We start from the raw sequence: 13929 nt of genomic DNA on the forward strand, positions 1-13929 counted from the left end.
ATATCTCTTGTTTTTAGGATATAATGTCAGAAGTATGGTATGTTTTAGAGAAACATTTCTAGAAATAAACTTCAGGCATCAAGCAGAGTAGGCTGTACTTAACCTGTTTTGAACATGTGATTGCTTCGGCTAATCTCTTTTTCCTCATGTAATTTTTTTTTGTTGTGTGAGATGAATAGGTTGATAAAATACTTAAGAGGAAGGGCAAGCATCGTTCTGTGAAAGGCTGCCTTATTTGCAAAGCTTAAGAGACGTGGTTTCTTTAGAACTGCTAAACTGGCTGAAGCCTTCATTGATTTTTATCGTTCGGTAGGCTGGAGTACTGTGCAGCAGAGCTCCAGTCATCACTCGTGTTTGAGGTGCTGAAGCTTTTGTGGACCTCTGTTTGTTGCCATGGAACCAGACTTAATTTGAAGCAGGAGGCTTCTCAGCACTTCAAAGCGTGAACTTTTGTTACCCATTCTGATAGCACAACTGCTAACTCAAACAAATGCTGTCCTTCAGCCTGCAGGGAGCACAGTGGAACAGGCATATTTAGACCCTGCTCAAAGTAGGATGCTAAAGTGCTTCTCAACTTTTCTCATGCAACAAAATAAAGCCATCTGTCCAAACTCTGTTGCGTAGTCCCCAGTTGTTTTGCCAGTATTACAGAAACTATGGTACTCGGTAGACTGAGCTTTTTAACCTGAATCTTTTCAGGTACATTGAATTCCAGAGAACAAAGGTTTTCCTTAACACCTTTTGAAAGGGGAACAGGTAATCTTGGTCACCCACAGAGTGATGTCATTGTGAGAATATGAGGATTGGGTTCAAACTGGGTGATTGGCTTTGAAGTTCTGGGTGCTGTCTGTAACCTGACCTTTAATATCCTTCCCTTTAACATCCATTTTCTGCTCTATTTCGAAAACAAGAGTTGCTCACTTTTTGTCTGTACTTGCACACCACACAGCCATATTTTATGCATCGGTTCTCTTATGTCATGTGACCTGGCGGTGAGTTTCACAGGTATAGTACAAGCAGGGAGCTTCTGAAGGTCCTTCTGTGCCACAGGGAATGCTATCTATATTTATGCTGTCAACATTGTTATGGATCAAAACATGTTGGGTTTGTTGATATTTGCACTCCGCTGTCCATGGGGTTGTAATTGCTTCCTCTAATGATCCCACACAGTCCCTGTTCCCTGGAGTTCCTGTGGGCTCCTTTGATTCCTAGGGTTTAAACAAATACTTCAGTAAATGAACCTGGGCCCTGCAATGTGTTTTGTTTGAAAGTAACTGACTTCTAGGGGCCTTCCTACCTAGCTGACCCTGCGCTGTGTGCCAGGGTTTGTGTACAGTGTTAGACAAGGAGGAAGCATTCAGAATAGTATCTTTGAAGACCAGCTTGCTGAGAAGGGAGTTTCTTAAAGTAGTTTGTAAAAGTGCTGTGGTGGTAGGCATAAACAAAGTCCCAGAGAGAGGAGCATGTTAGCACTTTGCTCTGTGCTGAATGGAGCTTCACTTGAGATACACACTCTTGCAGGTTGTGTCAGCCTTCCTTTTGAAAACCAAGGATGAGTTACAGCAGGAGAAACCCAAATGGCTTTGGCTTTTGCCAGTGGCTGGCATGTGTGTATACAGAGTGGAAGAACAAGCACCTGGGTGGTTTGAACACAGCCTTTCTACCATCCAGCAGCCTGATAGTCATGGGTTATGGCTGCAGTGCTGGGGCTCTCAGCGTTAACCTGCAGGTTTAGCTCTGTGGGGGGATTCTGAGTAATGGGATACCGGTTTGAACCACTGAGAGCGAAGATGAATCAGCTTAGCTTTTGCTCAGGTTGTTAGGTAAAAGGGGAAACATTGCTTCTTGAAATAGCAGCTGTGCTTGTATTGAACCCTGCCATCTGAGAATGTGTTAGTTTCCCTGAACTTGTCAAGATCCAAGTATGTTTGCTCTGGATATGTCAGTTAAGATTTGCAGCTGCCTGTAGAGGTAATACTGACAAAAATCGGGTGCTTCCAGTGCCTGGTCACATGTGCTGCTTATGTATCAATTAAGATCAAAAAAAGATCTTTTATAGTACCAAGAAAATGCTTAGAGAAGCAGCTGCTTGGGAATATAACATTATTTCTTAGCGCTCTTTATTTTTCCTGGCGAAACAGTATGCATATGTGCATGTGCACTATGCATGATGCTGTGTGTTCTGTATCACTTGTGGAATTGTCTGTGGAGTGTTAGGAAGTGCTGGTGTTGGCTTGGGGCTGCAGTTGAAAACTGAGTTGTGGAAGAGACTGAAGAAAGGAGAACCCAGCTGGCTCGTTGCCTGTCAATCTCTGCACCTTCAAGGACACTTGGGAATGGAGCGTAGTTGCCCTACCTTCTTGAGCACTATGGTGAAGGAAGTTTCCTGGACTGCTTCTCTGGCTCAGTTGCTGTCTCTTTAGCAGATTAAGACTCTGAAAGGTCTGGTTGTTCCCTCGGGCTGTTACGTGCCTCTTCAGGTGTGGCAGGAAGATCCAAAGTGAGGAAAAGAGGCAGTTTTCTGCTTGTTCATGCATAGCTTTCCTCTTGAAATTAAGGCATCATGGGTACAGTGCTAGGTGGGGTACTGTTGCTGTCATGAGTTAGCAAATGAAAGTGGATTATTGCTCCTGAAAACAGCTGTAACACTGACTGCTGACAAAGAAACCTGACACATTGGTTGTTTCCAAATGTCACATGTACTCATATCAGCTCTAAAAAGCTGAAGGTCTTTCACATAAAGCATGAGTTCGAATTAATTTCCTTCGTTTGAATACATGCAGGAACTTGGTTTGAGAAATAGTGTGAGCAAATAATTGTCTGGGAGACTGGAGCCAGTAGCTTGTCTGTCCATTTGCCCTAGTGACCCAGAGTAGCATAGGATAATGAGTTTTGCCTTTGGACTTTGCTTCTATATAGTACTGCTAAAACACAGACTTTTTAAACGCTCATGTTTTAAACAGCTCTGCTGAGTCAGGACTGTTGTGATCTTACTGCAGAAGTTATACTTTTAATTTATAATTTTCATTTATTGTTTTGGAGACTGAAGATGAGGCTTTTTATGGTTACACACAGAGTGACTGCAGAAAGGACTAGGACTATGTTCAGTTAAATAGTAAGTCATGCAGTTCTCTTCCGTTTTAATGGACTACAAGAATCCTGAGTCTTTATGTAGTCCGCTGTTGTGGATATTGTCTATTTTTGCAGGAATCTGGATTCTCTTTCTTTTCAGGCTACTCCTAAAAGTTTTTGATTCAAGCGTTCGTAGTAGTAGTATCTCAGGAAACCTCAACAGAGAACAGGGACTAGGCATGAAATAAAGGGCTTTAACAAGGCTGTTTCCAAAGAATCTCTGTATTTCTAAGACAAAGCTTCTGAAGCAGGATAGGCATCCTGTACCATGCATAGAAGGACAAACCTAGTCTGAACTGTGGCCTTCCTTGTAGTCTGATAAGAAAAAGGGCTTAAGTTTCAAAATAATACCTGCTGGTTTCAGCAGTAAGTCTGAAATCATGTGAATCTGATACGTTTATATTGCATAGACATACACATACGTTTTGAGGTGAGTGGTCACACATAATTCAGAGTTCTGAACTTGGGAATTGGGTTCATCGATAGTATAGGTAAGTCACCTGTGTTAATGAATAGGACCTTTTCATAATGCTGCTTGTTGCCTTTAATGAAAGGACAGCTTATTCTACTTTGCTAATTTTGGTGGTAAAAGGAAGGTAGAATGGCAAAGAGCATTATAGTGTTGATTTCCCACTTTCATTTCTCTGAACCATAGAAGGGAAGATAAAGGATAAAAATAATTATGATTGAATAATCTGAGATACTAAAGTTTGCTTATGATGTCTCTCTTCTGTACACGTTTTCTGTTAAATGAAGCTTATTAGATACAGTATAGGCTGTTTAGAAGGAGACAGGCTGAGAACAGGACTGAAGTGTGTAGGAGGAGGGACAGAAGGAGCTGGATGTGCTGTGGGGGAGGATTTGGGTACACTGTTTTTAACCATAAATGAGCAAAAACTAGCTGAGCTGCAGGTGGAGTTGTTCAGAAGCTGGGAGGAAGGACCCCACAGACCCAGCCTCTGGCAGAGGGATCCTGCATGGACACCTGGCACAGGCTGCCTCGCTGCCCAGCGGCCAGGCTGGGCTCCCTGCTGCAGCAGTAGCCTGACTGCTCCCCGCGGCATCACTGTCCTGTTGGAGGGAAAAGGGAATTTGGTGGTAGTTTCATCCCTCCATGCTACTTTATCTGGGTGCGGTTTGAGCTAATTTTTGTTAATAACGAGTCTGTAAAAGGGCTGGGGAGAAAGGGAGGCAAACAAGCTTATCTTTCAGTGGTGTGGGAAGCGGCATAGGCACTGAGGGTCTGTATTAACAGGTGATGCTGGAAATGATATTTCAGCAGCCCATGAGGCATTGCAGTATATTCATCTGATGGGTGCTTCAGCCTTTACAATATGGTTTTGTGTACTACTTACTTGAAAGCCACTTTCTGTCTACTTGAAAGACAAGTGGTCCTCCCCTCATCTGTACGTACTGTCACGTCTCTGTGTAAAACAAAAGAAAAGTTGCAGAATTTTTCTGAAATAAACGTTCTTTGTCAAAGCAAATCTTCCATAGGTACAAAGTTGGAGTTCTACGAAGATAACGGCCTTTTCTTTTGATGAAGTTTGAAAATTGTATGATACAGTTTTCAGAATTCCCATCCTCTGATTCGGTGTATGAAGGTTTGAACTTTGCATGTGGCTGGTCTCCACTAGGCCACACTAATTTTAATTCCTGTTTTCCCTTTGTGTGTGGAAGAATGTAATTTTTATTTAGAATTAATGTTCTGTTAGTTCTGCCTTAAATTTTGAATTAAATCATATTTAATATGTGGCTTTTTAGAATAAAGAGAAGTTGCGTTTGCAGGTAAAATCTGCTTTATTTAAAGTCCTGTTTGTGCAAAACTGTTTTCAGTTACTCAACAGCAAAACTAAGAGGCTTGTTGAAGTTACTTGTTCATTATGGAAGTTAAATGAAAATCTGCTCAGCAGTGCTTTGATTTTTGGGTGGATTTTGTTAGTAATGGGACAAAATTATGCAGTAAGTGAGGACTTAACGTGGTGCAGTTATTTGAAATAGACAGATGTGTGTGTTTTTCTAGTGGCTGGTGGGAAGCATTACAGAAGTCTCACACCAGCTAGTGAACTGGATTTGTAGCGTAGCTGGGTGTTGTATGTTGCTTGCAGCATTCAGCTCTAATGCTTTCTTCCCCTACTGCTCCTCCTTAATCTCCTGTGTGAGGCTGCCTTTTGGAAAGCTTGTGGTTGTTCAGTTCTGCTCATTCTACATGCCTGCTTTTGAACAGAATGAGTAAGAATTATGTACATTTCAATAGATATATGCAGACTTCAGGAATTAATTCAGGTGAATGAAAGTAAGGTCTCTTTTCAGCCTGATTCATTGTCTATATGAAAGTTTAGTGAATTACTGGGTTGGATGGCCGTTGGATCTTCAGTTCATTCGCAAGAATTTTCCTGACGTTCCCCTTAGTTAAAACGAGCTGTGAGAAGTGGATGGCGTGGGGGAAGAGGGAGAGAATATCAGCATGATCACGGCCATGTGACACTGTCTAATCAAAGTACTGTTTAAATGTTCAGCTGCCTTTTTGTTCCCTACTTCCCTTATCAGCAATATCAACTGCTGTAAGTTATTGAAAGTACAGAAATAATTAAAAAAAATAAAAAAAATTACCCTGACTGAAAAGAGTACTTGAATCAGGGTTGACATTGTGAGGTAATGTTACATACACTTGGAGATTCTGAAAAATGCAGTGAGCAAGATGAAATTAGATAGAATGAATATAAATTCTTGCTCCTTCATTATCTTCTTTTTTTAATACTGTCTTCCTTCCTGTGTTACATAATCTGTGGTGAAGTTGGAGTCAATGTTAGCTTTAATTTTTAAACTTCTTTACAAAGGCTCAAACAAAAAATGGTCTGTTAGTAAGATTCTATATTAAGGAGGAAAATTCGTTTAACAGAAACAGTATGTGGAAACCATTGGTTTTCTGGAGCAGGAATATGTGTTGTTATGCCTTGCTTTGGATATTTAAGAGTTCTGTTAAGTAAATATTGAGCTTGCTGGCAGGGGAAAAAACCCAGATCTATGAATTTCTCTTTATGATCTATTAATCTCCATTTGGGCACTGTTTACATTGCTATTTTAAGGAGCTATCCATACTAATTAAGCTTCTTTTTGTATTTATTAAGTGCCTCAAAAGTTTTCAAGCCATACCATAAAAATAATAAATAAAACCCCTACAGTAAATAAGGAGTCATTCACACCTTACACTCACAACTGACAGAATAAATGCAAGAACTTGGTAACAATCATGAGGTAGGACAAGGTATTTACTTAGTGCTTGGACTCCACTTTATGAGCTGCAGGCTTTCATAAGAGCAGTTTAGGTCGGAAGGGACTTGTGGAGCCATCTGGTGTAACCTGCTGCTTAATGCACGGCTGCCTTCATGTTCCTCAGGACCTTGTCCAGCCAATTGTGAGTACATCCAAGGATGGAGTTACTACAACCTCTGCAGCACATGGTCCAGGACTTAGCACCTACCGCTGTGATTTTTATTTTCCCACCCCTCCCCTTTTATCCAGTTGGAATTCACCCTTGCAGCAGCTTGCTGCTTTGCCTGTTGTTTTTTTTTTCTTTGCATCTCTGAGAATGGTCATCAGGCTGAATGAAACCACCTCTCTCAGCATCCCTGCTTGTATGGCACAGGCCTTGGTACCCAGCTGTCATAATGGTCACCCACTGGACTTCCGTTTTTGATCTCTGTATTTTAGCCCAGACATGATACAGATCTAGTCTCATGGGTACCACATAGAGCTTTTAATACTTTTTTCCTCTTGCCCTTGCTAATGTAACCCGGTCCATATTTCGTCTTTATTGCTGCAAGGTCTTAATGCCAAGTCAGGTTCAGCTTTTTGCTTAGGATGACATTTCACATATTCATTCCGTTTTTTATTTGTGTGGTAATAGTCCTTCAGATCAATGAAGAAATCTTTCAGACTCCAGGAATAGAATTTTGGGTTATTCTGATAACATAGGGATAACTGGGAATTTTTCCAGCTCAAAGAACCATTACATGTAGCTGGTTGGCTCTCATAGTTTGAATTTGGACCCAAAAGTTGCTTTACTGCTGGAGCCCTAACTTGCTGAAACTCCTGTTTCTGAGAATTCAGTAGCATTCGCACAGTAGGCTAGCACTGCATCATCCACATGCAAAATACTTCTTGGTTTGCTAGAACCAGTCCTACCTGCTAAACATGCAGGATTAGTGTCTGATTTATATCTTCATGTCTTTGACCCTGCACAAGAGAGTGCAGGCAGCTCTACTTTGTCCTCCTTTGAAATGAGGGCTGTGCTCTAAGAAAAAAAATTAAATGCAGAACGTTGTAGACTTGGTAACTGTTTTATCAAATGCTGCTTTTCCCCCCTAGAAATCTAAATGGAGATTTCCAAGCTACCCTGTTGCAAGCTATTGGGTATCCTGTACTGTGAACTTGTATTACTGTCTCCCTTAACTGTGGGAATTATTATTTTTTTTTAAGACCTGTAGGTATCTGTTACACTGCAAAGTGTCATTATTCTTGGTTCTCACTGAACATACTGAATGTCAGTGGCTGAAAAACTTTGTTTATAAAATGTGATAGGGGTTTATAATAGATGATTTGTCATTAGTTACCTCTTTCATAGGTAGGTCAGTTTCCAGGCTGTCTGGTTGTACTTCTGTTGGATTTGTTTATCCCAAAACCAAGCATTGTTTTTTATTTACCCTGACCTCTGGCAACCTCTGGGAGATAAAATTCTGCAAACCCTGCTTTTATTTTTGATTTTTTTTTAATCCTGTTCAAAGCATAACTTCCAATTTATTGATGAAGCTCTTCACCATAGCCAAAATACTTGGATTTTTTTTTATGATGTTTTGCTCTGTTGGGTTTTTGGTGTGGTGGTGGTTGGTTGTGGGTTTTTTTTCCTTTAAATAAGTGTAGGTTGACTGAGAGGTGATCTGGGGTTGGGAGGGGGGAATGCAAGAACTGGCAATCATTGAGTCTAGTGAATTATTTCTATAAACCAGTGTTACCTGGTCTTGGGTATCAACTCTTGGCTTTTACCTGTGGAGAATGTAGATTTAGGCTTTTCAGGCAGTTTCGGTAGGTCTTCTGAAAAGAATTTCTTCTCAAGTCCATCAGTTCCCTAGTCATCGTGATTTGTGTGGCAGAGTCTTCTTCTTCCACAATACATTGTTGATTTTTTTCAGGGTTTATTTTCTGTGGCTCTGTGGCCAGGGCGCAGATCTGGAACATTTAGAGGTGAGAATCTTTCTTCTGTTTATTGAGGGTAGATTTGTGAAGGTTATGGTTAGTACAGAATACAAAAGGTCATTAAAGGATGAGAAGAAAACGATGTTAGTTTATATTTTGCCTGAATTCCATAGTAGTGCGAGAATGTTTCCTAGATAGTGTTAATTGAATTTGTACCATGCCAGGTAAGGTGGCTGGACACTTTGCTGACAATGCAGCAGGTATTTAATAAAATTTATCTTAATACTTGTTTTTGCTTAATAGGTGCCATATGTTTAAACATCTTGTTTCAATGTAGTTTTCTGGACGCCTTGTGGATTAATGTCTGTGGAGACATCTCTTACACTGTGCATACATGCTCAAAATGGGTTTACCTAGTTTTTAAGGTTAACATCTGCTTACTGTCAAACTCTGTAGATAAAGTCCGTTATACATTCCAGTGTGACTACTTCTGCATAGGCTGAGGGGCTCCAGACCTTGTTGTTCTCATGTAGTTCAGAGTTATTGGGAAGTTTCGGGATCTTCCTCCAGAAGCAGCTGAAATGAACTTTGACTTGCCTCTGTTTCTTTCCTGCTTCTTAAGAATACATGTGAGTCTGACGTTAATTTGAAATTGTTTTTCAAGATAATTTTATTCTACAAAATCTGAACCTTTTGAACTTTCTCCACTGTCCTTATTTTTCGTCTGCTGTACTCATGGGACTGGTAAGTCCTTCCAGTTGTTAATTTGCATGACTATTTTCTAATTGTTTTGTCTTTTGAAAATAACCTTCTTAATTGGAAGACTAATTAAATTTGGGTATGAGCATGCATCTTGGGAGCAGGAAATGTATGTTTTTAATACTTGTAACAAATTTACTTGCAAATTAGTTTTGGGTAAATGCAGATAAAAAATTGCATCAGTCTGTGCATGAGTTGAGTCAGTTTCTAGTTAATTCTTATGCATGTTTCTTCACAGCAACTGTATTTTTAAGACTAAGGAACCCATTTATTTGCAAATACAATCTCTGTGCTAGGGCAGTGTTAGTCTACTACAGAACACCGTATGCCGTCTTGCTCACAGCTATCGTTCCGTGTTTGCATGCCAGTAGTTCAGGTACTGTGAAACTTCATCTAAGGAGCTGTGTCAAAACGGTAACAGCAAAACAGTTAATAAATTTCAGATTTTTCTGAAGAACCCAAATACTCTAATCATAAAAACAACTAAGTCCTTAGCACAGGTATGCTTTTATTTCGGGCAGCAGGTATATCTTGGGAATTTGAGGGGTGAGTGGAAATACTGTGCATAGCCTGCAAGTCCAGGTGTAGGGTGTGTGTGCACCAACAGGCGTCAGTGGGTGTACGTGTCTGCCCCGCTCGACTCCACCCTCTGACAGCTACTGTGCTGGAGCCCATCCTTTTTTCCTGTTGTTCAAGTGCCATGCCAGGGAAACGGTTCCTTGCCTCCAGTGGTGCGGAACTTCAGAGGTATCTCAAGGGGCACGTTACTGAGCCTGCCTGGCTAGAGAAGACACTGGGATTTTTCAGGCAGGAGGTTTACAGCTGACTTTAAGATCTGGAGTAAGTTGGCAATGGAAACCATGGCAGCACTGTCTCCGCTCCTTTTAGTGGATAGGTGTGTATGCTGAACCAGGGAAAGGTGGTTGGGAGGGGTGACCTTTGGAGAGGTGACTTCATGTAAGTGGCTAACCTTGCTTGGGACAAACCACAGCTGAAATGTGGAAAAAGTGAATACTTGAACGCTGGTGGAGCAGTGCAGTGAACTCGTCCTGCAGCAGTAGTTGCCGGCGGTTGTGTTACAGACTTCCTCTCTTTAGAAAGAGAATTGGACTGAACTAGATAAACTTTCTGCCTCAGTGGTGATGTGGGACTTCGTTTAAAAGCATAAGCTCTGAAAAGCTTTAATAGATGCTATATGGATAGGTTTGGCTTGATTACTTTTTATTGATGTGATTCTAATATTTTTTCTTTTATTTTTTTTACTTGATTGAGGCTTCTGCCTGACCATGACAGTGCACAAAGCTACATAAATACTGACAGTATATGAGTGTGCAGTATGTATATATGACGACTATTCAGTAAGTTTATATTATAGGTCCTTGTAGAACCAAAATGAAGTGTTCTTAAGTTTTATTAAAAAATAAGGCTTTCCTGACAGTGCTGAACTTACCCGTTGCTATTAACTTCCTCTCTTCCCCACAAAAAAGGTAGTTGGGCAGATCAGTATACAGTAATGGTGCGGTATGTGTATGTTCAAGCAAAAGATCGGTCTCTCTCCTGTATCATGGGATGCTATTTGTATGTATGTAAACATTAACTCTGGAGGGAGAATTAAATTCTCTTCAGGCAAGTAATTCCTCTCTCAGCTCAATTAAAATAACAAGGTTAAACAGCTGTTTGGTGCCAAACACTGGTTTTAGGGGGCTGTGCGAAAGGGATTTTCTGTTTGAAAAGTTATCTCAACTTAACTCTGTGCTTGGCTTTCTTAAAATAAGCAGCTATGCTTAGTGTAATAGAGCTAACATGTTAAATAGGAATGCAGATGTAACCCATGACACCTTAATGGCTCCACACCAATGACAGTGCAGACATGATGCATCATGTCAGATATTCCTGTTGATATTCCTGTTGTAAATCAGCATGATGTGCTCTAATGGTTGTGAACAAGACAATGAGACTGAGATAATGAGTGTGTGATCTTCTCTTTCCAAGCATGTCAACCCTTTTTACATTTATTATCTCAAATTAGGTTTGGTATCTTAAAACACTTGTAGCTAAACTTTGAGATCTTTTACCCTAGGATTTCTGAGCTTGACTTTGCAATGGAGATCTGTTTGTTTTTTTCAAATAGAGATTTTTAGTTCCTTGTTAATCTGTGTTTTTCCATCAGGTAAAATCTCCTTAAGTTACTTTTAGAATTTTTTTTTCTGTGAATTATGTTTGCTCAGAAGTGAGACTGCTCAGTACGTTTGGTTTTTTTTTAACATCCTAGGAAGGTATGTAAGCATAGGAGAAAAGGAATTCCTTTTCTGTGCAGTGGCAGCAGAAAAATTAAAGCTTTTGCTATGAATTACTTGCTTTGAGATCATATATATGGCAGAAATCATTACTTCTAAGGAAGTTGCATGTTTTAAGGGTCTACTTTCAGTCCAGAAGTCTGAAGTAGTGGCTTTATCAGAATCCTGTGGTGGTGTCCTGATTATTGCAAAGCTCTGCAGAAATCATAACAGAGAAAATTCCATAACATTTTTTTCCCCTTAAGTTTTCTGAGATTAGGTGCAGAGGTAGCAACATCTCATCTGCTCCTTCCATGCCAGTCCAACTGTCATGTGGTTTACCTCTGATGTTCTGGTCTGGAGCAGCAGGTCAGGGTTTAACAAAGCTGTGTGTCCTCAGTCAAAGGAAGAACAGGTTGTAATTTGTGGCTTTATATCTGACTGTGCCAGTTTGTCGCTTCTGATAATGTTATGCCTTTTTGGAGTTTTAAGACTTTTTGGAATGTGTAGAATGTGGACACCCGCAAAACATGGGGACGTAGGCACAGAGAGCAGGAAAAAAGGAAGAAGAGGGTAAATTGCTCTATGTACAGAATGGGAATTGTATATTGAGCATGCTTGATGCTTTCAGTTCCATATATATTTTAAATTCTAAAAAGTGAACTGGAAATCCCTGACGTGGTATGAAGACAGGAAGAGATGTCTGGTGCCCTAGAACATAGTGGAAATCACATGGACGGAGAAGAGTGAGCTGAGTAAGTGCTGTACCATCTGCTGATAAGCTATAGAACAGATCACTTCCTATGATGCTCCCTCTAAAGGGAAAACAGGTAGTTAGGATTTGCAGAATTGAATTGAAAACAAGTATGTTGAGATTGACTTTTCAGGTTTAGTTAATCTTATGTAGGCACTTGCAGCAGTGTGTTGTTATACTTATTCCAATTCATGTTTATTTTGATTTGAGGATAAAGACCTACTGCTGCTCTTAAAATCCTTCAGAGGAGATTGAGGGGATTGTTGCTTGTATGTACCTGTGCTAGCAACCTCTCATGTGGATAGTCAGGGAAAGAAAACTGCCTGTCAGTCCTTTAATTTTCATGTTATTGTACTGCTAACGAACTGTGGTGAAAGCCTTTTACTTGCCAAAGAGGGTTTGAATGTGCACAAAACTGTCACACCAGTATGCTTCCTTATGGGGCTCTTTCAGGTGTCCCCAATGCAAAAAGTTCCCGTTTTCTCTGAAGACAGTATGTAGTCTGGAATTTAGTTTGCTTGCTTCTGAAGTAGTAACAACCTGAAAGAAAACTTTTCTCAAGAACAGCCAGCCTGTCTTGCATCGTGTATCCTATTTACCTGCATTGGTTTTGATGTTGTTATTCCTGTCATGTTTTCCTTCTGATTCTTAGATACATTTTAGAATTTGCTTGGTATTTCTCAATTTTAAATTAACTAAACATATATATATATATATAAACAGAATAATCTCATGTCTGTCTCTCTACACTTTATTTCCTTGGTAGCTGTCTCAAATGTTCCTATATATCCATCATCTCAGGCAGTCTTAAATACATGTTATGAATTTGGGCAGGGGTAAGAAGATAATTACAAGCAGAAGGACTTCAGGGCACTAAAGGCTGAAGCAGGGTGAATTCTTTATATTGCTAAGGTGAAGGGATTGCTGGTGAAAAGAAAGCAAATTCAACAGTTTTCTTGGAAGCTGTTTTTATGATGGTCTCCCCCCCCCCCCCCCCCCCCCCCGTACTAGCTGTTGTAGTGGTAGCAGTGTAGTCAAACTTGTTGATTAATGCTCTAGTTAGCTTATAAATCTCTAAGTAGCATTACAGCTGTAATGATGAGCTACAGGAGAGCTTCCTAACACTGAAATGGAGTTATAGAGACAAAACAAATCTTTGGTTTCGATTCAGTATTTTACCTATAGAATTATAATTTCATGCTTTGAAAAAAGGTGGAAAGAGGGAAAAAAACATGGCAGTATGTTTCTGCATTTTCCATGCTGTTCTTTAGTGCTTTCTCTACAGTTGTTGCCATGCAACTTTATACTGTATTTTCTTTTGTGTGAAGTGGGGTAGGGGAAAGCTGAAAGGGGTTTGTAGAAGTTTGGTTACTGCTTTGCTTTGGTATCAGTTGTAATTGGCTTGTGTGATTCCTGTACCTAAACACTTTGTTCTTATCTTTTAATATGATAATCTGTTCCTAGTTTGGTTTTCAAGGTAACTGTACCCTTGTGATACAGAGGCATGTGACCATTTTTGTAGACATTCATGTTTAAGGATGGCAGTGCACCCTGTTAACCTTGTAATTCTAGTGCGCTCTGATGTCTGTGCCTCAGTTGGTTTTTTGTATTAAACATTTCTGCTGTATTGTAAGCAGTATTATCTTTGTTGGTGTATTTATGGTACTGTTCATGTTAGCTGATCAAAAGTGGCCAGGAAAAGCAAGTTTTTAGTGTCCAGGTGGTTCTATTGCAGGTGACTATTTCAGCCCTTTTAGAACACAAAGCTCAAGCCACACTTAATGTATAAGAAATAATCTGTACTAGGTGGGT

At 40.1% G+C, this 13929-nt stretch overlaps 1 protein-coding gene across 3 annotated transcripts in view; it reads left to right on the forward strand.

Moving 5' to 3' along the window:
• Window positions 1-13929, forward strand: part of TBC1D14 (TBC1 domain family member 14) — a 70657-nt gene that overhangs the window by 7192 nt on the left and 49536 nt on the right. Inside the window, exon 1 of one of the 3 annotated variants that reach the window (XM_056338024.1) lies at window positions 9765-9982. The exons of the other annotated variants lie outside the window; for them this stretch is intronic. Within the exon in view, the coding sequence (XP_056193999.1) occupies window positions 9939-9982 (44 nt within the window). The 5' untranslated portion in view covers window positions 9765-9938. Of the gene's footprint in view, window positions 1-9764; window positions 9983-13929 lie in introns of those variants that run through there. 3 annotated transcript variants of the gene reach the window in all.

The sequence above is a fragment of the Falco biarmicus genome, chromosome 1, assembly GCF_023638135.1.
Source record: "Falco biarmicus isolate bFalBia1 chromosome 1, bFalBia1.pri, whole genome shotgun sequence".
Lineage (NCBI taxonomy): Eukaryota > Metazoa > Chordata > Aves > Falconiformes > Falconidae > Falco > Falco biarmicus.